The sequence below is a fragment of the Tamandua tetradactyla genome, chromosome 14, assembly GCF_023851605.1.
Source record: "Tamandua tetradactyla isolate mTamTet1 chromosome 14, mTamTet1.pri, whole genome shotgun sequence".
In the NCBI taxonomy this organism is placed as follows: Eukaryota; Metazoa; Chordata; class Mammalia; order Pilosa; family Myrmecophagidae; genus Tamandua; species Tamandua tetradactyla.
Genome location: NC_135340.1, coordinates 66,952,182 through 66,978,019, shown reverse-complemented (window position 1 = coordinate 66,978,019; position 25,838 = coordinate 66,952,182). Strand labels below are relative to the sequence as shown.

Sequence of the window (25,838 nt, the reverse complement as noted above, 5' to 3'; positions counted from 1 at the left end):
CTCTTGGCTGAGACAGGCTGAGTTTGGCGGGAACTAACCAGCCCTCTGGACCTCTTGGAGATTTCAGTTTAATTGCAGTAGGGACAATTAATATTACCCTCCCCAAGTCCTGTTATTATCTCAATAAATGCTAGGTACAAGGAATAAATAAATAAAATGCCATATTTATTTCTAGAATATTTTTTAAATTATGAGCAGTTATTGTAGGTTTACGAAAAATCATGCAGAAAGTAGAGTTCCTATATACCTACCCCCCCCCCCACGCACACATAATAATGTTCCCTGTTGTTAACAGCTTGCACTAATATATTACCTTTTTACAACTGAGGGAACAATATTATGATAATGATACCTTTAACTGTTGTCCATAGTTTACGTTTGGGTTTGTGCTTTGTGTTTTACAGTTTATGTATTCTAGTAACACATACAATCCAAAATATCCCATTTATCCACTTTTAAATATACAATTCAGTAGTGTTAATTAGATTCTTGATGATGTGCCACTGTCACCACCATCCATTGCCAATGCTTTTCTATCACCCCAAACAGAAATTCTGTACTAATTAAGCATTAACTCCCCATTACCCATACCCCACCCAGCACCCCCCCCCCCCCCGCCCCGGCCCCAGGTAACCCGTATTCTCGATTCGGACTTTATGAGTTTGATATATTGTAATTACTTCACAGAAGTGAGATCATGTAATATTTGTCCATTTATGTCTGGGTTATTTCACTCAACGTGAATCTTCCAGATTCATCCATGTTGTAGCATGCATCAGCATTTTATTCCTTTTTACAGCCAAATAATATTCTATTGTATGTATATATCACATCTTGTCTATCCACTCATCTGTTGATGGAATCTTTTGGCAACTGTGAATAATGCCACTGTGAACACTGGTGTTCAAATATCTGTTTGAGTCCCTGCTTTCAGTTCTTTGGGATGTATATCTAGAGGTGGGATTGCTGGGTCCTATAGTAAGTTTATACTTTCTGAGGAACCGCCAAACTGTTTTTCACACATTTTACATTCTCACCAGAAATGTGTAAGCGTTCCTGTTTCTCCATATCCTCTTCATACTTGTTATATTCTGTTGCTTTTTAAAATACTACCCACTCTAATGAGTATGAAATGGAAGATTTGTTTTTTTATATATAAAAGTCAAGATGTGGTATTTCTCATTCATTCATTCAACAATATTCATTGAGTACTTATATGCTAGATATTATTTTAGTAACTGGGAATACAGTTGTGAATAAGATAGAAAGGTCTCTACTGTCTTAGAGAAGACAAACAAGACAAAGCACAAATAAACAAATATACAATTTAAGTTACTGATGAGTGCTATGGAAAAAAGTAAAGTAGGGAGATACAGTGGATTGAGTTGTTTCTTGGTAGAATATTCAGAGAAGGCCTCTTGAAAAGGTGACATGCTGAGACCAGAATGATCAAAGAGCCAGGCTGACAAAGAGCTGGGAGAAGCACACAGAGTTTTGATGTTAATGGACTGAACAAAAGGCCAGGTGGAGAGTTTTGAGTGGGGATAAGGTATCACATGATCTGTTTTGCCTTTAAAAGATCACTGTCACTGCTGCATGAAGAATAGATTGTAGGGGAGAAAGAATGGAAATATGTAGGCTAGTTAGAGAGTTGTTGTAAGAGTTCAAAAAAGAAATGATGGAGGCTGGAATTAAGGAAGTCATAGCAGAGAGAGCAATGTCACAAATTGTGAAGCATCTGAGATTTTACCCTGTTTGAAAGGTAACATTAGCCTGCCACAGTTTCATGGATACTGTTCCTCATCAGAGATGAGGAACAATTTATTACTCATAGCAATGGCAGTAGCCAGAATATCCACATTTTGTTCTGGTTACTGAGCCCCAATTCCATAGGGTATATGAAGAGGACCAGCTGCCACCTACACATGCATAACTGGAGAACTCCGAGCCAAATCTTTTGTGATGGGCAGTGAGCATGGCTGCCTCTTCCCCTGGAGGGAGACACTGTCTCCATCTTTCAAAGCTGTTTGCTAGACAGACAACATTAAAAAGATAGTCCTGGACAGTGCACCCAGCAGACTCATGGATCTGTCTCTTGCTTAGATGGAACAGACCCAGGGATTATACTCTCCTCTTCAGCCTCAGATCTCCCTCAACTTCCTTTCCATTTGCAACCTCCAGGACCATTTTCTCGGCCATACCCTGTTTCAATGACCAGCGAACACCATTTTTTTAATAGTTGGTCCTCATTGTCAATCAACTGTGAACTGTCAGAATTATTCCACCAAGGTGGAAGCTTCTGTCAGCTGCCTGGTCAGCCTGCATCAGTGGGCTCCTGCACCTACCTCTCTGGGTTTCTATTTTGACCGTGATGATGTAGCCTTGAATGGTGTTGTTTTGGTTTGTTAATGCTGAGGGAATGCAATATACCAGAATTGGATTGGCTTTTATTAAGGGGATTTATTAAGTTATAATTCTAAGGCTGAGAAAATGTCCACATTAAGGCAACAACAAGAGGATATTTTCATTCAAAAAAGGCCAATTGAGTCCTGGCTTTCTCTCTTACATGGAATGGTATGTGGCAATGTCTGCTGTCTTCTCTCCAGGCTTCTGGTTTCACATGGCTCTCAGCATCTCTCTTTGTGTTCCAGCTTTCTCCAAAATGTTCCCCTCTTAAAGGACTCCAGTAAGCTAAATAAGACCCACCTTAAATGGGTGGGGTCCTATCTCCATGGAAACAACCTAATCAAGAGGTCCCACCCAACAATAGGTCTCCCACCACAAGATTGGATCAGAAGAACATAGCTTTTCTGGGCACCTGTGAGTCTCAAACCAACACAGTGTAGACCTCTTTCTTCTGCAAGTTGGCAAAGGAGAAGCATGAGACCACTGAGCATCTCTTGAAGCTGCAAAAACAGCTGCACTCTCTTCCAAGACATACAGAAGCTGTCCAAAAATGAGTAAAGCAAAGTGCTGGATACCGTGGAAGCCTCCTTGGCCATGGAGAAGAATCTGAACCAGGCCTTTTGGGATCTGCATCCCCTGCATTCTGCCAACACAGACCCTAATCTGTGTAACTTCCTTGAGAGTCATTTCCTAGACAAGAAGGTGAAACTCATCAAGATGAGTGACCACCTGACCAACCTCTACAGGCTGGCGGGGCTGGGCGAGATTCTCTTAGAAAGGCTCACCCTCAAGCATAATTAGGAGCCTCTGAAGCGCAGAGGCTACCTGTGCCTGTTCCACCAGGCACAAGGCATCTTTCTTTGCCGGGAGGGTGGGAAAGGGGATGGGGTGGGGAGAGGGGTGGGTGGGGCAGATAGTCTCAAATCAAGTGCAGTCAGCGCCTATAAAGAACTGTCTCCCAACAAGAAGTGGGTGGGTTCAAGATATGCTATAGAGTAGAGCTGATAGGACTGAGCGCTAAATTGCGTGTAATGGAGCGTAAGAATGAGTCAAGGATGATTCCTGGGTTTTTGTTTCATCCAGCCTCCCTGGTCTCCATCCTCTTCTTTCAGGCCATTGTACACTGGTCACACAAAACCAAGCTTCCCTCTCCCTTGCCAAGCTTTTTGATTCCCACCTTCGCCAGGTTGGAGAGGTAATTCCATGCACTGCTTTAAAGGCCTCCTCCTCCCATAGGACGGAGGTCATTGTACAAGAAAGAGGAACTGGTGGAAGATGTGGGAAACACAGCTGAGTGGTAGCAATGGAATGCAGGGATTAAAAAATCTTTTGTTCTAATCCTGCCTCCAGTTTATAATCCAGTGTCAGTACTTCACACTGATCACACTGATCATTGAGAATAGAATGACTATTCTATTATCATCCACCTAATGCTTCTGACTTTGCACCATGCTAAATGCTCTGCCTGTACTGTCTCATTTACTCTTCACAATAGGGAATAGGCATCATTATCCTCACTTTTCAGGTGAGGAAACTGAGGCTGGTGGAAATTAAGTCACTTGCCGAAAGTGTCACATATAATAAGTATTTGTTGCAAAGATTTGAATGTGGCTCCATAAATCTGTTTCCAGTGTCTGTTTATAACATTTTCCTATACCTGAGCTGTGAGTCAAGTCTCAAGAATTAGGTGTCTGATCAGATAAGTTAACATTTACTGGGGGCCTGTCCTGTTCTGTGTTCAGTACCCTATGCAAATACGTATATTATCCCATTTACCCCTCCCCAGCACTCTGAGATCAGTGTCACTGTCCCATTCTATAGGTAGGAAAACTGACGGCCCTTTCTGGCCCCTGTGATGGGTGGTGTTTGTGGTCCTGGCAGTGGAGATTCTGATTCCAAGGGCCTGGCATGGAGCAACCTTCCCAGATGGTTCTGCCAGGTGTGGGAATCACTGCTCTAGATAAAGTGCTTTCTATCCAAACTTTATCTCTGCAGATACTACCCAAGTGGAGATGCCTTTGCTTCGGGGTCAGATGATGCTACGGTACGTTTCTAAGTTATTAAGAGGTTTCCCTGTTTAAAAGAGAGATGTATTAACTAACAGTCATATTTTTTAAAACATAACTTTTTTGTGATTACAAAAGTAATATGTATTGAATAAAGAAATCTTGGAGGTGGGGGTTAAATCACCTTAATCTCACTACCCAAGAAAAATCACGGTTAGGTGAATTCCTTTGACTTTTTTCTTTACAACTTTACAACTTTCTTCCTACAACTTTTTTCTTTAGAAAGAGAGAAGTGTTATAATTAGCTTTTTTTCACTTAGCAATAGATTTTGAACATTTTTCCGTGCTGATCTTACTACATTTTGAATTTTATTGATTGCGTAGTATTCCGTGTTATGTACATGCCATCATTTACTTAACCAGTCTTCAGTTTTTCGGCATTTGGGTTTTATCCAGAGGGGTTTTTTTTTCCTGTTAAAAACTGCTATAAACTTTTAAGTAAATAGTTTTGTCCTTAGAACTAATTCTGAAATGTAGGCTTGCTGAGTCAAAAATAAGCCACATTTTAAGGCTTTTGATACTAAGTGCCAAGTCATGGTGACTTATTTTTGAAGGGGAAAAAAACATGTATTTGAGCACTCTCAAAATATCAGATTATCTTGTTAACTAATAGGGTTTCATTCTGATTTGCTACAGTGAAAGAAATTATAAGGAAATAGATTTGAGTTTGAGTAAAGAAGATTAAAAACTTCTGTATGTCAAAAAATGTATTTTAAAAATGTAAGGGCATACATTTTGGAAAAATTCTTGCCGCATAGATGACAGACCGAGTTGATATCTGTTAGATTTAAGTGGGGGTAATATAATTAATAGAACAGGTACCCTGGACAATAGAGAATAGACTGTTGACAAAACATTATATCCAACATGGCAGATAAACACCTGAAAATGTTTTCAGTCACGTATCCTCAAAGAAAGGCCATCGGGCGCCCCTTTTGCCTCTTGGAGTAGCAAAGAAGCGCCCGTGGTGGGGGCGATGCCACCAGGGAGCCTTGGGGGCGCTGGAGCCAGAACAACCTTCTGCAGGATGGTTTTGCCCTCCGTCCGCATGAAGAGCTTTTAAAATATCCCCACCCCTTGGTCTGGTCCTGTTGTTAGTTGGAAACAATTCTGTTTCTAAGGATTCTATTTCTTAGCTATTCTAAGGAAATAATCAGGATAGATATATGAGTTTTTATGTGAGAATGGCCCTCCTATTATACATAAAAATATTTTTTTTTTTTGCATTTTGAAGGTTTAATTTATTTTGCAAAAGAAAAGTCTGACTTTGAACAGCCAACTTCAAAGTCAGAAGGAGGAGATTCTGATCTACTTGAGGAATATTCAGCAACCATGAAAATCATGTTGTTGTGAAGATTATTTAATGATGTGGGAAAAGATTAATGATGTATGTTAATAGAAAAAATAATTTAAATATACACACAAATTAGTAAGAAGACTGAACAAAATAGACCATATGTTAAGAAATTACCTCTGACATCTGGAGTGATGTTTATTGCCTTCTTTATGCATTTCTGAATTTTTCTGAACTTCCTATAATGAAATCTTATCACATATCAGGAAAAAAAAGACGGGGGGGGGGAGTGTGTTTGGTTTTATAACTGAAGAGATTTTCTTTATTTGCTGATGTCTTTGAATCATTACTGATTCACAGATATTAATAGGAATTGGGGTTGTCAGATCGAATACTAAGAGAGAAAACTAAAGAGGTTTGTCCTTCATCCTTCAAAATACACAAGCCACTGACACACGCCTGTAGCCTTGTAGCTATCAGTTCACCAAACTGGAGCCAGAAGTAAGAGCGTCTTTGTTTATTTGCACCTCAGTGCCGCCTCTATGACCTCCGGGCAGACAGAGAGGTCGCCATTTATTCCAAAGAGAGTATCATATTTGGAGCTTCCAGCGTGGACTTCTCCCTCAGTGGTAAGATTTTATTTCAGAAACTTCTGCAGGACTATAAAACTGGACCTAAAGGAAGCCGAGCTCTCTAATGAGCTTCTCACTCACTAAACTTCCTGTCCAACATGCTAAATAATCCACCTTTGTGCTAGTTTTCTTCCACTGTGCTTCCTGCCCCCTCACTTTGCCATCCCTGTTTTGAGAGAGCAGTTGCCCTGCTGTCAGCACCTTCCCCAACTGATGACTTCAGGGGAAGTGAAGGCTGCGCCCACCTAATGCTGTTCTTCAAGGCAAAGGTGTATCAGCACTTCACATCTGCGACATCGCCCTTGGGCATTTCCTCCCCAGCCTTCCATTCTCCTCTCTGTACAGGAAAGGGGGCTTTTTTCAGCGGTGGAGGGGGTGAAGCAAGTGTCCCTTTCTCAATTCCCTGACACTCATAGCACTTATCACCACAGCCAGCTCAAGGCAGTACTCATAGGCTGGGTCACTGGGCCATTCCGTTTCTGCAAAAACAACCCCAAAGACATCTGTGCCTTTTTGCATGCATCTACATCTGCCTGGAGCAAATTTCCTCTTCCAGCTCTGCAAGGCAAACTCCTCCTCAACCTCAAGATCCAACACAAATGTCCCTTCCTCTGTGGTGGCTTCCTTGATTTCCCTTTCTCTGTGATCCCATACCACTTTATAGGTACAAAAGCACTTACAACTCTTGCCACATGGTCCTACAATGATTTGTGTCTACTTTTCCTGTCTTCTCTCCCACCCTCTACATTAGGCAGGAATTGTGCTTTTGTTCTGTTTGAATCTCCAGGGCAAAGCACAGTGCCTGGCACATGGTAGATTCTCAATCACTGTTTATTGAATGAGAGTGAGTGAGTGAATGCATGAGTGAATTATCATGAAACGGAAAATAGGATAGAAGACTCTGCTTTCAAAACCATCACATTGCAAAAGCGCTTTGCTACAACAGCGCTGCAAATGTCCTCATTCTAGGTCGCCTGCTGTTTGCTGGTTACAACGACTATACTATCAACGTGTGGGATGTTCTCAAGGGGTCCCGAGTCTCCATCCTGTTTGGACATGAAAACCGAGTCAGTACTCTACGCGTTTCCCCTGATGGGACTGCTTTCTGCTCCGGATCATGGGATCATACCCTAAGAGTAAGAGAGATGTTTCCTGCTGTTCTGTGTGTGTGAGGGGAAAGAAGAGGGGGGATTGGCCTTCCTGAAAGCAGAAGGGTCCGAGTCAGCTAAGATGTGCCTGGTCAGCCAAACAGCTGTGCCCGTGGCCCAAGGAGGAATGTGTTGCCTGGAGAAGCCGCGATCCACTCAAGCACAGACCAGACAGCCGTGTCTCAGCAGATAGTTGAGGGAGTCGTTTAATAGGTGAGCCTTTGGACCCTAAACATCTCACTCTTGTGATTCCAGCCTTTGGAAACTGTAGATTCCCAATCCTGCCTCCCTTTAACGCAGGGTTCTTATTCATGGTCACAGACCCCTAACAGGTCCACAGAGGGGCTTCAGGAGACCTATGAAGCCCCTGAAAAAATATACATCAAATTTTGTGTGCGTGTAAATTTTTCTGGAAAAGTGTCCTCACCTTTCATTAGATTCTCAAAGAGCTCCATGGTCTTGTCAAAGATTGGCTCCCCCAAAATACCACCAAAAACAGCCTGTTCTTAGAGCAAAGGTAAGCTTACCTCATATGGAAGATTACAAACCTGACAGAGTCTTAGTAACATCTCAGAAGGAGAGAGCAAAGGCAGATATTTATGAGGTTTGGGAGTCTAGTTGAAGGCGAATCTTTTGATGAGGGTGCTTAATTAGGATCAGACAAATTTGTGGTCAGTAGTTTGAGATCATTGAACCCAGAGTGGGGAGTAAGGCAGGATTTCAAAGGGTGTCTTGAAGAGTAAACTGGCATTTGATGCTGTATATTGTGCTGAGAAGTGGGTTTTGTTTCTAAAGAGGGTAAGTTGAGTAGTCCAGCCTTAGATAATAAATGGACTTTTAGGAACTTCCTGAGACAAACAATAAAGCTATTCCTAACCTCATCTTCCTGAAGTAGGAGAGTCATGTTAATGTATGCAGGAAGCATGGTGGGTACAGATGGTTTTGGTTGTCCGTCTAAAAGAGTTCTGAGCCGTGGTAGAGAGGGCACAGATGTGCTCCATACTGCAGTGGGGTGGGGTCAGGTCGGGTGGGGGTCCAGGGATCAGGTTCCTTGGAGTTGCTAAGAGTAAAGTATTATCCTTCTGAGACATGCGAGTGCCCTAATTTTGGATGGAATGCGTGTGTTTATTAGACTTTCAGATTCTCTCTTTAAACTCAAGTTTTACAAGTCATTAGCTACAGGGAACTAAAAATTAACTGTTTGTGCCTTTACAGGTCTGGGCGTAATCATCTTCTCACGATGCCCACGTACGTACCCGACGGTAGAATCTGAAATCTTCACCTGTAAATAGATAACAAAGCCTGGAGCACCTGAGCGCTAGAAGCAGCTTAGTCTGGGGAGCGACTCCGCAGCTGAGAGCGCCCCGCGTGTCTCTGCATCCGTGCAGCTAGTACTATTAGATAAACTGCCGCCCCTAGGAAGGCACAAGTGTGAGCCTTTCGCACACCTTAAGAAAACCTTCAAATGCAGTGTTTTTCAGTTTGGACATTTCCCTTTTTAGGATTATTCTAAATTATACGAGTCTCAACTCATTCTATTAACAATATAATTCAGCCTTTAATATATTCCATATTATCCCTTACATCAGATTTATTCACAGAATACATTTAAAATCTGATTTCTCTTGATGTGCGCTGTGACTTTTGGAACCTTCCTCTCGAAGTGCTGTTTTCCATGGACTGTATGAGAAGAACTGGGTTAACTGGTTTATGACACATGAAAATTCCAATTTCAAATCTAAGTAGGCAATCTTTTTTTTTTTTAATGTGTTTTTATTGTTTTTTTTCGGTCTCACTTCCTATTGTCTTTTTTCAGGTAAAACATTTTCAGAAATGTAAACTGCTTATGAACAAAGCAGAGATTTGTGTAAAGGTATCTTTGAGTTATGCGATGATGTGATTTGTCACCGTACCACCTGGACAGGGCTTTGTGTCTCACTTGAGGGTAAGGCTGAATACTGTTTGTGAAACAAATGCTTCTCAGAGCACCCAAAACCTTTCCATGTGGGCACCAAAGAGCCAAGTTATTTAAAAACGTATCCGTAGTATTAGTGGAAACACGTAGGTTAAAGTCGAGCTTGTCCATATAAACTATATTTGTATTTATTGCATTGCAAGTATAATATACAGGTTAGTTGGTAGGTTTTGAATGATCGGGTCTTTATTCCTCTTCTATTAAGAGAAAAAAATAACATTAAAAAAGATTGTGTTTATTTGAAATTCAGCAATTCCTTCTGGCAGATACCAAGTACTTTTGTTTTTTGTTGTGGTTGTTTGGTTTGGTTTTGGTTTTTACTTTTTTGGTGTAGGGGCTTATTATTTGTTTTAGAAAACTGTTTTTTCATAAGGATGGAATGTATTACTTAGGGAAATAAAAGGTCACCTGAGACACCAAAAATCATTCCTGGGTGAGGTTTGCCCTGTGGGCAGCCTGGGGTCTGCCCGTCCAGCTACCTGCCGCGCCTAAAGGCTGTGTGTCCTCTGAGTCCCCAGGATGCTTTGGTTTCCCCCTGGCCCAGCTCCAGCCCGGCCCTTCTCCTGGCTGCAATTCCGGCTTTGCAGGCACAGCCCAGGCCCTGCTCCTCCTAGGGGCCTTCCAGAGGGGAGCCGGACATGGCCAGAGGACTGGCCTCAGCCCCTGCCCCTTCAAACAGCACCGCCGGACCCACCCTCAGCACTGCCGGGTCAGGTATCAGGATGGGCCAGTTGGTCAAAAATCAGCCAGGCCAGCTTTTCAATCAACTCTTTTCAAATGAACATAACGATTACATTCAATCATTTGCCCAGCAAACATCGACTGAAGGTTTTACTACACACCAGGCACTGGGATGGAGAGAACAAGATAAAAGTTTCCTCCTTGTCCCCAAATAGCCCAGGGCGGAGGCACAGAGCGTGGTCCAGGCGGAGCATGGGACAGCCACCCCGTGGATTCCAGCCTGGGGAGGGGTGCAGAGAAGTGGGCCCAGTGTCTGCCCAGATCCTGCCCGCCGAAGGGGCCGGGCCGGGCCCCAGAGTGCAGCCCTTGGAACTCCCAAGCTCCGCTCCCAGAACTGTCCCACGTGCGGCCCTGTGCGGTGGCTCACAGCTGTGAGGACCTCCCCCCTCTTTCCTGCAGACCTGTCCTGTCTCCACGCACTAGCCTGGGCCTTCCGGTTCCCAGAAGTGGAGAGGGTGGAGCAAAGTAGACTGAGGGACACAGACTCAAGGCTATGTGGAAAGGCAGAGCCTCTGCATACATGAGCAAAATAGCCTGTAACTTTCCAGTCAAAAAGGCGCACTGGGCATTGTGAAAGTGTCTGCAGAACCCATGGGCCAGAAAGTCACCTCCCCTACAAGTATTTAATCTCACAATGGATGTTGTGTCATATTTACAATGAAATGCTTGATCTGGAATATACTATGCCATATGGAGATTCCTAAGGATAAACTCCATGTAATAAATTATATTTTGCATATTGAAAATGATGCTGACTGTATTTTTTAACCAGTGTTTCTTTTTCTCTAGAGGGCTTGGGGGCAAATCTACCAAACAGATTATGGTGGAGGGGCCAAGAGGCTGTCCCCCAGAGGTGCATAGCATGGCCTTGGGCAGCCACATCTCTCCCCACCCCTCTCACCCCCTTCTCCTTCCTCTCCTGTCCCCACCTCCCTTCTTTTGCCTCTCCTCTCCTCCCCTCCCCCCCTGCTGCCCTCCCCCTGCCTCTCTACTCCTCCCTCCCTTCTACCCCTTTTCCAGGTCTTCTCTTTCTTCGCCTCCCTCTCTCCTCTCTCCCCGCTTTCTCCCCTCGCAGGCAGGCCCGACACATCTATCAGCTGTTTGCAATTCTCATCAATTACTGAGTCTTCTGGTCCAGTACTTCTCAAACTTTTGGGTCTTGGGATCACTCTACATTCTTAGAAACGATTGAGGACCCCCAATATAGCTTTTGTTTATGTCGATTATATCTATCAATGTTTATCTTTTTAAACTGGAAAAAAAAATGTAACCCAAGAATACAGAAGCACACATTCCATTAAGGCATCAGGGTGATAATGTCATCAGACATTATGTAGCTGCTTGAAAAAGTCCTGAAAGAATGAGAGTTAACAAAAAAAAAAAGTTGGTATTATTATGAAAATAGTTTTGACCTCTCAGGTCCTGCCAGGTGCCCGGAAGCACACTTGGAGAAAAACTGATCTGGTCTAACAGCCCTTTTCAAGGACCTCCCTGCGGCCATTAAGCCTTGGGAGAGCTTGGGGAAGGGGAGCTGAAGCAAGGGGGCCTCCAGGAGAGGCTCTCGGGAGGTGCAGGCACAGCTACAGGCAGCACGGGAGGCCCGAGGCCCAGGAGGGGCACAGAGAGGCAGTGCAGAGAGTTAGAGACCAACCCGAGCCTCCTGAACCACTGAAAAGCATCTCAAAGGAGGACACCTGGATTCCTGAGATAAACCCCGCTGGCTGACGGCTAGAAGATTAACTGTGGTTGGGCTTCATCGGCGTGGGAGAGCTGACTGGGCAGAGATTTGTAGATCCGCATTCCCTGAACTTGTGGGCTGTTTGAAAAAAAAAAAACATCTGATGCAACTGCAGGTTAAAAATACAGATCTTTAAGTCCTTTCCCCTGGAAATTGGGACCGGGTAGGTCTGAAGTAGGCCAGGAATTCTAATGAGGAGTTAGGCAAGTTGGAGAGATACCTGAGTGAATCTTTCTGTCCCCTCAAATCTCGTGCATACCCCCTCGTGAGCACATGTTTTTAAACCACTTACCCTCTCATCCGTGATAGGAGATAATACAGGGCGTTCCACAGACTGGTTGGCTAGCTTTCGTGATTGGTCAGTCTCCACAGAGGACCCTGTCTTCCACAGGGCCGATTTGGGGCCAATTTTGGTGAAAGGAAAATGAAAGTATTTAATATGTTTGTGGCATTGTAAAGCTCAGCCTCTCTATGAGGAGATGGGATCAGGACCAGTGCTCTGGTTGATTTAATCCATGAAAATAAATGAGCATCTAGACGACAGGAAATGCCCTTCTTTGAACCCAGTGTTTTCTAACCGACAAATCAATGCTGAACACTTCACTTTGTCGTATCAGGAACCATGAGGCGAAAGTTACTGTTTTCAGCCTGTGTGTGCTCCACAATAATAGGCAGCCTCTCACGCCTACGTAAATATCCAAGGGAAAGGAAAACATGTGTACATGGATGTCCATAGCAGCATTATTAATAATAGCCAAAAGGTAGAAAAAATCCAAATGTCCATCAACTAATAAATGCGTAAACAAAATGTGGTATATCCAAACTATGGAACATTACTCAGCCGTAAAAAGGAATGAACTACTTAATGCATGCTACAGCATGGATGAATCTTGAAAACATTATGCCAAGTGAAGGAAGACAGACACAAAAGGCACAGATTGTATGATTCCATTTATGTGAAATACCCAGAATAGGCAAATCCATAGGGATAGAAAGTAGTTCAGTGGTTGCTTAGGGATGGGAGGTAGGAGGGAATGGGAAATAGGTATTTACTGCTAATGGGTATAGGTTTTCTTTTGGGGGTAATGAAAATGTTCAAATGTTGATCATGCTGATGGTTGCACAACTCTGAATATACTAAGAACCACTGAATTCTATACTTTGAAGTGTGAATTTTATGGCAGATAAATATTTCAATAAAGTTCTTGAAAGGTTTTAAGATATGACGTATTTGAGAGAAAGGAAAGTAGACGAAATGATTTTAAGTGAGTGTGCTTTATTGGCTGTGCGCCCGGGCAGAGCTCACCAAACCCAGGATGGAGTGAGGTGATTCTGCGCACAGGCTTTGGCGGGGGCAGTTTTTAAGCGCAGGGGTTAGGTGATGACATGAAAGGGGCGGCACATCAAACAAAGGATTATTATGCTAGTGGGTTGAGCAGCGGGTGGTTAGATGTCCGTTGAACAATGAGTGAATAGATGTTTCCTGCGCAAAGACCTTAATTGTAATGGTTCACTTCCTGCTCTGGAATGACTTCATGATTCCAGCCATAGAGCCCTCCCTTATTCCTCTGACCTAACAGTTCTTATAAAAATATGTGGAAAAAATAAGCAGTCTTGAGATTTTCAATATTTCATAAAACAACAGACACCAAATGGATTAAACTTACAAAAGTTTCAAATTTTGTTTTGGCTAAAAAAAGACAAGGAGATGATGACCTTGGTTAGTTCTTACTACCTAATAAAAGCGCCCCTGTAATGAGCTTTCCTGTGTACCAGGTGCTGAGCTAAATACTTGACACACAACTCCTCCCCCCTCCCTTCCTCCCCTCCTCTCCTGGCACGGACAGTCCCCACACGTGTTTTTATTTAGTAATTGTCATCAGCTACAGATTCATCTGGTCCAGTGGTTCTCAGACTTCTTGGTCCTAGGCTCAATCTGCACTCTTAAAAATTATTGAGCTCCAGAGTGATGACCCGATAAATCCCAGAGTGATTTGATCAGTGAATAAAAATGTATTTGCAAAGTCCCCTTAGGGGAATGGTGAGAAAGGGAGAAAATTCAACCTCCCCAAGTTGAATTCTTGATATTCTCACAAGCAGTGTGGACAACCAAAGCTATAGGCGGAGCCCCTAGTCTTGGGGGTTGTTCATATGAAACTTAACCCCACGAAGGATAGGTCAAGCCTGCTTAAAATTAGGCCTAAGAGTCACCTTCAAGAGAACCTCTTTTGTTGCTCAGATGTGGCCTCTCTCTCCAGCCAACACAACGAGCAATCTCACCACCCTCCCCCTGTCTACGTGGGACATGAAGGGGTGTGGACCTTCCTGGCAACGTGGGACAGAAATCCTAGAATGAGCTGAGGCTCAGCATCAAGGGATTGAGAAAAACCCTAGAATGAGCTAAGATTTAGCATCAAGGGATTGAGAAAACCTTCTCAACCAAAAGGGGGATGAGTGAAATGAGACAAAGTGTCAATGGCTGAAAGATTCCAAACAGAATCAAGAGGTTATCCTGGAGGTTATTCTTACGCATTAAGTAGATATCACCTTGTTATTCAAGATGTAATGGAGAGGCTGGAGCAACTGCCTGAAAATGCAAAGCTGTGTTCCAGTAGCCATATTTCTTGAAGATGATTGTATAATGATGTAGCTTTCACAATGTGACTGTGTGATTGTGAAAACCTTGTGTCTGATGCTCCTTTTATCTACCTTGTCAACAGACGAGTAGAACATATGGAATAAAAATAAATAATACTGGGAACAACAACAAAAATATTATTGAGGACCCCAAATAGCTTTTGTTTATGTGGGTTGTATCTATCAATATTCATAATCCTTGCAAAAACCCCACGATGCAGCTATTTTTTATAACATTTTTATTGTGAAATATATATCAAGAAAGCAAAAAATACATTTCAAAGTACATTTTAACAAGTAATTATAGACCAGATTTCAATGTTTAGTATGGGTTATCGTTCCACATTTTCAGTTTTTTCTTCTAGCTACTCCAAGACACTGGAAACTAAAAAAGAAAATCAGTATAATGATTCAGTAGTCCTATTCATTTGTTAAATCCTAACTTTTCTGTTATAACACCTCCTTCTCCTTTGATCCTTCTCTCATACTTTAGGGATATTTAGGTTATGCCCATTCTAACTTCTTTCATGTTGAAAAAGTGTGTTGACAATATGGCGTAGAGAGATAGAACTGGTTGATGGCCTTCTAGGCTTCAGAACTTATCTGGCCTAGGAATCATCTGAAAGTTTTAGGTTTCTGAAAAGTAAACATGTGTGTGCAACTTTTGCAGGATTTCAATAGAGTCCTGGGTGTTCCTTAGTGTTAACAGGAACGATATTGGTTGAGGTTTGGCAAACTGTGGCAATTAGCGATATCTAGCTGGCATTAGAGTAGCCTCCAGAATAGCCTCTCAAGTCTATTTGAACTCTCTTAGCCACTGATACCTTATTTTGTTACAGTTCTTTCCCCCTTTTTGATGTAGAAGGCATTGTTGGTCCCACAGTGCCAGGCCAGATTCATCCCTGGGAGTCATGTCTCACATTGCCAGGGAAACACACCCCTGGACATCATGTCCCGCATAGTGGGGAGGGTAATCATTTTCCTCACAGAGTTGGGCTTGGATAGAGAGGTCATGTCTCAGCAACCAAAGAGTTCTCTGGAAAGTAACTCTTAGGCTTAATTATAGGTAGGCTTAGCTTCTCTGCTGTAGAAATGTTTCAAAAGAACAGGCCCCAAGATCTGTTGACTTGGGAGTCCCTAGTGTTTGAAGGTGTATCCAGGGTTTCAGTGAGAAAATTTAATCATTCCATATTTTTTCTCCAGTCCTTCAAGGGACTTTGCCAACACTTTTTAATTATCTTCCCAACATACTCTGGGATGTATCTGTATATTACATTAGGCCCTAAAGAATTACAAGCCCTCATTCCCATTCTGGGCTCCATGTATTTGGGTTGTTTTAATGAACTATCCAGATAGATTGAGTTAGATTGTGTGCTACAGAAAATCTAGGTTTTGAACAAAATAAAGTTCTCTTTCTTTGGTCCCATACAGGAGGTGAAGTTCTAAAATACAGACACTGTCATCCTTTACCCTTTATTCTGATTTACCTTAATTCCAACCAGATCATCTTCACTCTTGTCTCTAACTAAAGCCTGATCTCTTTTTTTTGGTTTCATTAACAGGTGTTGTGTGTAGCCGTGCTGACTTTCAGAGCTGCAAAACTCCAACTCCAATGCAGATATTTTTATCTCCATTTTTAAATGCCGAAATTGAGGTTAGGAGAGTCAAATAACTCCCATAACTTGCTTATCAGTGGAAGAGCCAATTCTGACTGCAAATTACCTTCTTGTGTCACATGGGTTAAAAATTCTGGATGGAGATTCAATTATTTGTTTTTTGGTTCAGTTGATCATTATTGATTTACCAGTGGTTGGCCAGGCAAAAGAACTTACCATTCACCCCAAGCCACTCCAAATCTGAGTAAAACTGTGTGCTTGCTGCTGAAGTATAACGTTCAAAAAGATAAAACCATGACTCTCTTGCAAATAAAACATGACCAGGACTCAAAAGTTTAATTCATTATTTAAGGAGGGTGTCAAAACCAGTTCAGATGGAAATTTGATGTCAGAGATTTATATTCTCTTCTCATTGGCTCATGGTAACAGGAATGATTTGCATTGATAGATTAGACAATCAATGTAGCATTAGCCAGGTAGGTCTTGGTAGGGAGAATTCCATGTTGTTGAGCCCATACAGAGCTGCCACTCCTACTACCCTGGCCTCTTGATTCCTGGGCCCATTGAGTAAGCACTGCTGCGTAAAGAGACCGACAGCCACTGCACATGTAATTTTGTCCAACTGATTAAGAGTCACCTCTGCAGTGGCTGCCCTTTGGTGGGCCTTCACATGAGACTCAAATATCTTTACTAGACTGTACCCATTCAAAGAAGTCTAACCACATCTCTTCTAAGATCTCCTTGTTATCAATCCTCCAATCCTGTTCCTTTCAAAGAATTGACCATCAGCCAAATCATTAGCAGCTGCCCTTGAACTAAACAACTATAAAACAGTCTCACTCTGCACCTGACCGCTCTGTGACTGCACGCTCACCGCTCGCCCTCTCTGGCTCTCGACCTTTCCGACTCTGCTGCGGGTCAGATTTCCGACCCCCAAAATCTCTCCCTCTCCGGACCCCAGGACCCTGACGGGGTGGGGCGCGGCCCGGCAGCCCCCCTCGGACGGAAACAGCCTCGTAGCCAAGAAAGCAGGCCGGGGTCTAGGCCCCACCGCGGAGGCAGGGCTTTGGAGTGCGCGTTTAGGGAGCGCACGGCGCGGCTGCGGGCCGACGCTTGGAGTGCTGCGCCCGGGAGCCCCGCACCTGGGCGCTGGAGCCATTCACTCCTGAAGCTCGACCCTCTACGGCGGCTACGTGGGAGACCGCGCCGAGCTGAAGGCGCAGGTGCTGCAGGAGATGCCGGTCCACGGCCGTGGCCTCAGTTGGAGCCGCGTGGTGGCGCTCGTGATCATCGCGGGGACGTTTCTGCCGACAGGGATGCGGGGGACCAACGAGGACCAAAAGTGGAATCGCGGGGCACGACTGAAGGGAAACAACTTTGGCCGAGATTGTCAACGCCTGGTAGCGGTGCTGTAAGCTCAGCTCGTGGCTGTGCACAACGCCTGGCCGCAGGCGCACGGCGGAGGGGTGAGCACGCCGGGCCTCGGGGATCCTGGGCGGGCAGCGGGAGGCTCCTCCCGGCGCCGGTGGGACCGGGATGGATGGAGTTAAATCCGGGATATTTCCTCTCGGTGGCGTCAGCTGACAGAAATTGGCCTTGCTAGAACGGCTCCCTGATTAACCGTTTCAGAAGTAGTCGCACAAGAACTGGTCTGTGTATTTCGATCTTGCCCTAGAACCCCCCTTTCAGGGTCCTGGATGCTTTGGACATGTAAAGACCTCCAACTAGTAAAATCAAAAGTGGGGTGGCCCGGTTAGGTGGGTTCTTTCTCTTCGGCCCATTAGGAGACTATTAAATGCACTTTTGGAGAGACGAGCTCTTTGACCCTACAGTTCTGGAGGCCAGAGGGTACCAGCCTAGGATGCTAGAAATGGAGAGACATCACCCCCTGGTCCAGTTCCCACACCTGTCAGGAGCAGCTGAGGCCTGAGGTGTTCTGGTAGTGTGCGTGCTCACTCAATGGTAGCGCTGGTTAGAGGCTCCTTAACTTCCCATCAGCTGCACCGGGCCTGAATTCAGTGGGTAGGTTTATAAGTGCCCTGGCTTTCAGCTGCAGCTCCTAGATCTTTTGCGCTCTGTCAGCAATGCGGGATCTTCCACTAGGAGGTAGGAGCCTTGTTTGGCAGCTCTCAAACTTAGCTCCTGACCAAGAAAAGCCCGCTTACCCTTCCGGAAGCGCACAGCATGCTTCTCAAATTCTTAGCTAGACCCCGTGAATCAATGATTGAAGCGACCTGCTTTGTAGGATAAAGACACCCCAACTATTAGAACTAACAGCAACAAAAACAACAAATTCCAGGAACAAGGAAGGCACTGCAGGAAATGAGGTGAGCCTCCAGTTGGCAGTTTCCTCTTAGACCTCTGGTGAGGAGAGGAGGTAGCATCTGAGTTAGAACCTTGGCTTTATATGAAGAGTTTAAGACATTAACATTTACTCCTGAGATTTCAGGATATTTGTGTTGGTCCTTAACCATTCAGGCTGTGAACTTGAGTTGAGTTTCTAAGAATCCCACCTGAGACATTTTGTCTTAATGCATTTGGTCCCTAAGGGCTCTCTGTACTTAAGGAGGAAACTGATGGGGGGAAGGGCATTGCTTTTATTTTCGTTTTTGGCCACTTAATATTGGCTAAGGAATAATCTCACAACATCTAGAAGCTAAAATTCCCAAATCGGGTAAAGAGGTTACACTCGCACCTCTCCCAGCTGAGGTTAAAATGCCACACAGTCTGGAGTCCTCTTCCTCTTCATTATTCCTAGTGGGAGAAGCTGAAGCTACTTTGTCTCAGGTCATAACTTTGAATCTAGTGATTTAATTTCCTAAATGGCATGTCTTTGCTCAAAAAAAGAGGCAGATAAAGCAAGCCACCTTCCTTTTGGATTTTGAAAGATGAGTTGAGATGAGTATTCCTTAAAGTGTCTAGGTTAAGTGGCAGCCTCTATCAACTGTGTTGAACTATTATAACAAATCCTTACTCATCAAAGATTCCATATTTCAAGTTGCCTATTGGTATTTTCCCTTTACTTTTTCTTTAAAATCCATGTTGATGATTTTGTCTGTCATCCGTTCCTGTTACCTGTTGTTGATACTGAATGAATATATTACAGTTTATGAATATATTAGATTCAATTGTATGAATATATCAAATTTATATTTTATCCATTTTTCTTAGAGCAGATGGAGGTTTAGAGAAAAATCATACCGAAAGCATCATTTCCATATACCCCTCCCTCTCTCACACAGCTCTCCCCATTGCTAACATTTTACATTAGTGTGGCACCTTTGTTACAACTGGTGAAAATATGACTGTAATTATACTACTAACTGCAGTCCAGTTTGCATCAGGGTTCACTTTGTGTTATACAGTTCTATGTTTTTTAAACAATTTTTTTTCACCTAAAATGACACACATTCACCTAAAACTTTCCATTTTAAGCACCTTCAAATAGACAATCCAGTGGTGGTAATTATATTCACTTGCTGTACTTTATCACCAAGGCTTTCCCGTCCCCTCAAACGGGGACTGTGCCAATTAAGCATTTACTCCCCATCACCCACCTCCCACCCCACTACCCAGCCTCTAGGAATCTTTATTCTAGTTTCTGACTTCATAAATTCACATACTCTGATTATTTCACATGATTGTAATAAAATAACATTTGTCTATTTGTGTCTGGCTTATTTCATTTAGCATTTTCTTCAAGATTTATCGACATGGTAGCATGCATCAGAATTGCGTTCCTTTTTACAGCCGAATAATATTCTATTGTAGGTATATAGACCACATTTTTTTAACCCTTCATCTGTTGATGGACGCTTGAGTTGCTTCTACCTTTTGGCAGTTGTGAACAATGCCACTATGAGCATTGGTGTGCAAATATATATTCAAGTCCCTCCTTTCAATTGGTTTGTTTATGTACCTGGAAGTGGAATTGCAGGGTCTTTTGGTAATTCTCTACTTAACTTTTGGAGGAACCACCAAACTGTCTTCTACAAAGACTATACCATTGTACATTTCTATCAACAATGAACGAGTTTCTATTTCTCTACATCCTTTCCGAAATGTATTAATGTCTATTTCAATAGTAGCCATTCCAGGGGTGTGAAATATTTTGTGATTTTGATTTTCATTTCCCTAATGGCTAATGATGTGGAGCATCTTGTCATATGCTTATTGGCCACTAGAGTGTCTTCTTTGGAGATATGTCTATTTAAGTCTTTTGCCCATTTTAAAAATTGGGTTGTTTCTCCTTTTGATAAGTTATAGGATTTCTTTATATATTCTGGCTATTGAACGCTTATCAGAAATATAATTTCTGAATATTTTCTTCCATCCTATAAGTTGTGTTTTTGCCTTCTTGAATAAAGTCTTTTGCACAGAAGTTTTTAATTTTTGTGAAGTCTCATTTCTTTTTTGTTTGTTTGTGGTGGTGCTCGTGCTTTTAGTGTAACATCTAAGAAACCAATGCCTAACACCAGGTTCTGAAGATGTTTCCCTATTATACTTCTAGGAGTTTTATAGGTTTGGGTTCTCACATTTGGTTCTTATATTTAGTTATTTGATATCTTTGAGTTAAATTTTGTATATGGTAAGAGGTTGGGGTCCATGTTCATTCTTTCCATAGAGATATCCAGTTTCCCAGTAGTGTTTGTGGAAGAGACTGTTCTTTCCTGATTGAGTGGACTTGGCGCCCTTGTCAAAATTCAATTGGCCATAGAAGTGAAGGTTGATTACTGAACTCTGAATTCTATTCTGTTGGTCTATATGTCTGTCTTTGTGCCAGTACCATGTTGTTTTTGATTTCTGTAGCTTTGTAATCAGTTTTAAAATCAAAGTGAGTCCTACAACTTTATTCTTTTTCAAGATGGTTTATGGCGATTCAGGGCTGTTTACCCTTCTTTATGAATTTAGTAATTGGCTCTTCCTTTTCTGCAAAGCAGATTGGGACTGCATTGAATCCGTAAATAGCTTTGGGCAGAATTGACATCTTAACAACAGTCAGCTTTCTAATCCATGAGCAAGGATGTCCTTCCATTTATTTAGGGCTTCTTTAATTTTTTTTCAGCAGGGTTTTGTAGTTTTCCGTGTACGAATCCTTTACATCTCTGGTTAAGTTTATTCTCAGATATATGATTTCTTTACTTGCTATTTTTCCTTTTTACTATTTAAATCAAGGAGTTATCTTACTATTTAAACTTACCCAATTTAGTTTTTGAGCATTTGAAGGCAATGCAATTCTTCTGTTCTCTATTCCCCTTGTAGGGTGGCTTTTGTCACTTCTTCAGGTCATCCTTATTGTCATCTTTTTTAAAAGACTGCTGGTCCCATCTGTTCTCATGCATGATAGCAACAATCTTTATCTATTTCTGGACTCCTTGGTAAAGAATTTTGAAAATTTTAACCCATTTCTACTAGCCTAACTGTCCAGCTAAATGAAGACATGAGAGAACAAGAACAGATGTAACCATCATCTCTGAGACATTTTTACCTGTATGCATACAAGGAGCCCTGCAGTGATAGTTTAGCCAGTGTTTTAAATCCTGAGAAGTCCTGGAGGTGCTAGAACACAGACACAAAAAGCTTTCTACACGTTGCCATCCTCCTGAGTGCCCTTCTGTAAGTGGGAGAAACAGGGTGTCCAAGGGTTCATTGCTCCAAAGGATTGCAGAAGAGATTGCATTCCATTAAATAGGAGATGCAGTGCATTTTGCTGCATTTGGAAAAGAGTGACTCTGAGCCTTCTATCTATCCATGATATCATGTGCTGCTGACTAATTTATCATGGCATTAGTTCAGGGGAAAAAACATCCATGTCTCAGTTTAACAAATAGTATTTCAAAATCCCTTAATCTGATTCCTGGGACTTCTAGGTTTCTAAAGTTAGTATATTAAGAATTCATTTATTTCTCTGAGTTGAATAAATTCTTAAATACCTTTGAAATTTTAACAAATTTATATATCTTCTTTTTTCCCAGAAAACTTAGTATTCCTTTGGATTAAATAAGACATTTTGTATTTAGGAGTAACTTGAATTGCCAACAATTTCCTTTTCTATTGTCCCTTAAAACATATGACACATAACATATTCATTCTCTTCATTGCCTGGAAGAGAAGACCACAAAGAATCCAGAGATTTGGGGGTAGTATGGAGAAACATGTGGCAATATTGCTTAAGTCTCCCAATCTGGCTGTGCATGGAGTTGGATAAATGTCCAATTTTTGTTGCAAGTGAAAATTCAATCCTGAGTCACAGTCAGTTTTTCCCTCTTGCATTTATTATTTGATATGGCTGCCATAAAATAAAATGAAAAATAAATATGTAATATAGATTCTAAATCTGGCCGTTTTGACCTCTCATTAGTTCTAACTCTTCAGTGGGTTCTTAAACATTTAGGTAACCAGCTAATAGCGACAATGATTTCTTCTAGCACATATCTCACTTTTTCTTTTAATTGTATAGGTTAGTAATGATAATGATAGCTGTGTTCTATATATACCAGGAATTCTGGTCTGAATTGATTTTTGGCCTGTTGATAGTTTTCTTTTCTTCCAGCACTTTTTTTTTTTCACTTTAGCATTTTAGGGGGAAGAAGATATGGAGACATTTTCTCAGGCCTTCATTGAATCTAGAATCTATCAAATTCTTAGAGTAAATTAAGGATTAGGTACACCTGTGTCAACCCCTTTGTGGCACGTACAACGTGCTAAAGGTGAGTGGAGCAGCATTCCAGTTCCAGGGAGTGTTTGTTTGTTTTAAATATAATTGTTAATTTAGAGAACTTGTAGGTTTAAAGAAAAAATGCACCATTAGCGTGGTTCCCCCATTACAATGGAGGAAAAAAACATTATACTTGTACTGTTAGCTATAGTTCATAGTCTATATTAGGATTCACTGTTTGTGTTGTACAGTCCTATGGGGGTTTTTAAATTTTTTTATTCTAGTACCATACATACAACCTCAAACTTCTTTTAACCACATTCAAATCATCACAGCTATTTTTTGAACTCTCTCAGGGAGCATTTGACTAGAATGTCTAGCCGCAAGAAAGAAGAAATATTTTTCCCATGTGGTAATTATGTCATTGTTTCCTAGCAAACATTCTGGGCCCTTATAAGGAAGAATGATTAGTAAGAGGCAGCACTGATTAAGAGGGCAGGGCCCTCTCCAGGTGCTGGTTTCAAGGGTAAATTCTTAGCGTTGGTATTATCCATCAGCCTATAAAGCTCAAATAGTAACATCTCAAAAGATGGCAGTCCTGAAGTCCTGGAGATCAGAGACTTTTTGCCTGATACCCTTTGTCTACAAAGAAGGACAATATGTTTGTCATCAGGCTTTTCCCACATTTCCAGCATCTAGCTGTGTACTTCTGGAAGAGTGCTGTTTGACTGACTCAACTCTTTCCAGTTGTACTTTCCCCATAACCGAGGGGCCCTTGGGACCTCATGACTGCTATGGATTCCTGCCAGTTTATCTCACTGTCCCATGGGTTCATTTTGTGCTTCTTGTCTCTGAACCTTTGTTTTGTTCACACCGTCTCCCCAACAAGACCATACTTCCTCACCCACCAGAAATCTGTCAAAGCCCATATTAAATCTTATCTCCTCCACAAAGTTTTAAAAGAATGTGTTCCCTCCTAGTGTTCAGCACTCTTTGTACTCCATGGTTGGCTTTAATTGCTGCTTTGTTGTTACTCTCACACCTCCCACATCCCCTTCTATCTTCTCCCTTAATGGACCATGAATTTTCTTTAATTTTTATTGTATAATATAACATATATACAAAGCAAAGAAAGAAAGAAAGGCAGTAGTTTTCAAAGTACTCTTCAACAACCAGTTACAGGACAGATCCTAGAGTTTGTCATAGGCTACCATGCCATCATCGCAGATTTTTCCTTCTAGCTGCTCCAGAACATTGGCGGCTAGAAGGAATAAATATTCTTTTTATCATCACAATTGGCTTTTCTTTTTTTTGTGAAAAATAACATATATACAAAACAATAAATTTCAAAGCACATTGCCACATTAGTTGTAGAACAGATTTCAGAGTTTGGTATGGGGTACAATTCCACCATTTTAGGTTTTTACTTCTAGCTGCTGGAAGATACTGGAGACCAAAAGAAATATCAATATAACTCAGCAATCATACTCATTAAACCCTACCTTCCTATATAATTCTACCATCACCTTTGATCTTTCTCCCACTCTTCAGAGGTTTTTGGGCTATGCCTATTCTAACTTTTTCACGTTGGAAGGGGCTGTTGATAATACGGGGTAGGGAGCTGGGTATAGCTGATGTTCTAGAGAGACTGATAGGCCATAAATTATTAAAAGAAGCATAAATCCCCATCTTCTACTACTCCTAACTCGTGATCAGCCCGAGACCAAGCATGCAGATGTTTATATCCTTAATGTGTGACCCTTCCTTATTTCTGTAATGGTTCTCAGGCACATAGAAACAGTCACACTAATCATAATCAGTAGTTCAGGACATATTCATCACTGATCCAGGCATGCATGAGCCGCCTCTTTATTTTAAATGAAACAAGAGCCATGAACCCATCACTCAGGTGAGTTCCAAGGCTGGAACATTGACCAAAACGTATCCAGCACTGTGACCTTTCCCAAGCCCTTCCTTCTGCAAGCTCTTACAATTATCAAACAAAGAACGGTGCTGAGAGTGTGACCACCAAGGGCTAATCTAGATGGAAAGCTCCGGGAAGGCCTCCTGTGGAGGTGGTGATGGAGTCCCAAGAGAAGGTAGATGATCTTGAGAAAGAGGAAACCGGGAGTGTGAGGCGGTGCTTTAAGGAAGTCAGGACACTGTATTTTACAGTATGGATCCTGCAGAACTGTAAAATTGCTTTCTGACTGAACCCATATGGCTCCTGTTTGGATCCTGCCTGGCCTCCCCACCCCTTCCCTCCTCCCACTAGCAGGGTAATGGCAGGGGAAGGTGCCAGGTGTATTCTTATACCTAGCTTGCCACATGGCAGCAGGAGTTCCTGTGACAAGATGTACTAGATAGTGTGGTGTGTCCTACAGAACGAATTGTTGCAGGTGGCAGCACAGAGAGGAACCTGGTGACAGGGTGTGCCTGCCAGGAACAAATATGATCCATTCCTGCCCTGGCATTGCATTCCCAAAGCTCAGTTCATCAGCATGACTCTCGAGTCACTGAATTACCTTGGTAATTTTTGTACTGTTAATCACAGTCATTGCCCACTACAAGATTCACTATATTATACAGCTCCGTGTTTTAACCTCTAGCTTTCCTTCTGGTTACCTACATGACTTTAAACTTCCCTTTTCCAACACATTTAATGCCATTCAGCCCTGTTAATTATACTCACAATGTGCAACCATCACCTCTGTCCATTTCCAAACATTTAAATTCATCCTACTTAAAAATCTACACATATTAGGCAACCATTCCCCATTCTCTAGACTTATTCTATCTCCTGGTAACTTATGTTCTATATTTTATGTCAACGAGTTTACATATTATAATTAGCTCATATTAGTGAGATCATGCATTACCTGTCCTTTTGGTCTGACTTATTTCACTCCACATAATGTCCTCAAGTT

The 25,838-nt window shown here is 42.2% G+C and overlaps 1 protein-coding gene across 2 annotated transcripts in view; it reads left to right on the top strand.

Moving 5' to 3' along the window:
- Positions 1-11,008, top strand: part of GNB5 (G protein subunit beta 5) — a 53,105-nt gene extending 42,097 nt beyond the window's left edge. The window contains exons 8-12 of one of the 2 annotated variants that reach the window (XM_077127914.1): positions 4,402-4,450; positions 6,299-6,395; positions 7,368-7,534; positions 7,643-7,759; positions 8,762-11,008. In XM_077127914.1, coding sequence (XP_076984029.1) covers positions 4,402-4,450; positions 6,299-6,395; positions 7,368-7,534; positions 7,643-7,756 — 427 coding nt within the window. In that variant the 3' untranslated portion in view covers positions 7,757-7,759; positions 8,762-11,008. The remainder of the gene's footprint in view (positions 1-4,401; positions 4,451-6,298; positions 6,396-7,367; positions 7,535-7,642; positions 7,760-8,761) is intronic. The other variant, XM_077127915.1, reaches the window with a different exon arrangement.
- Positions 11,009-25,838: the final 14,830 nt, after the last annotated feature.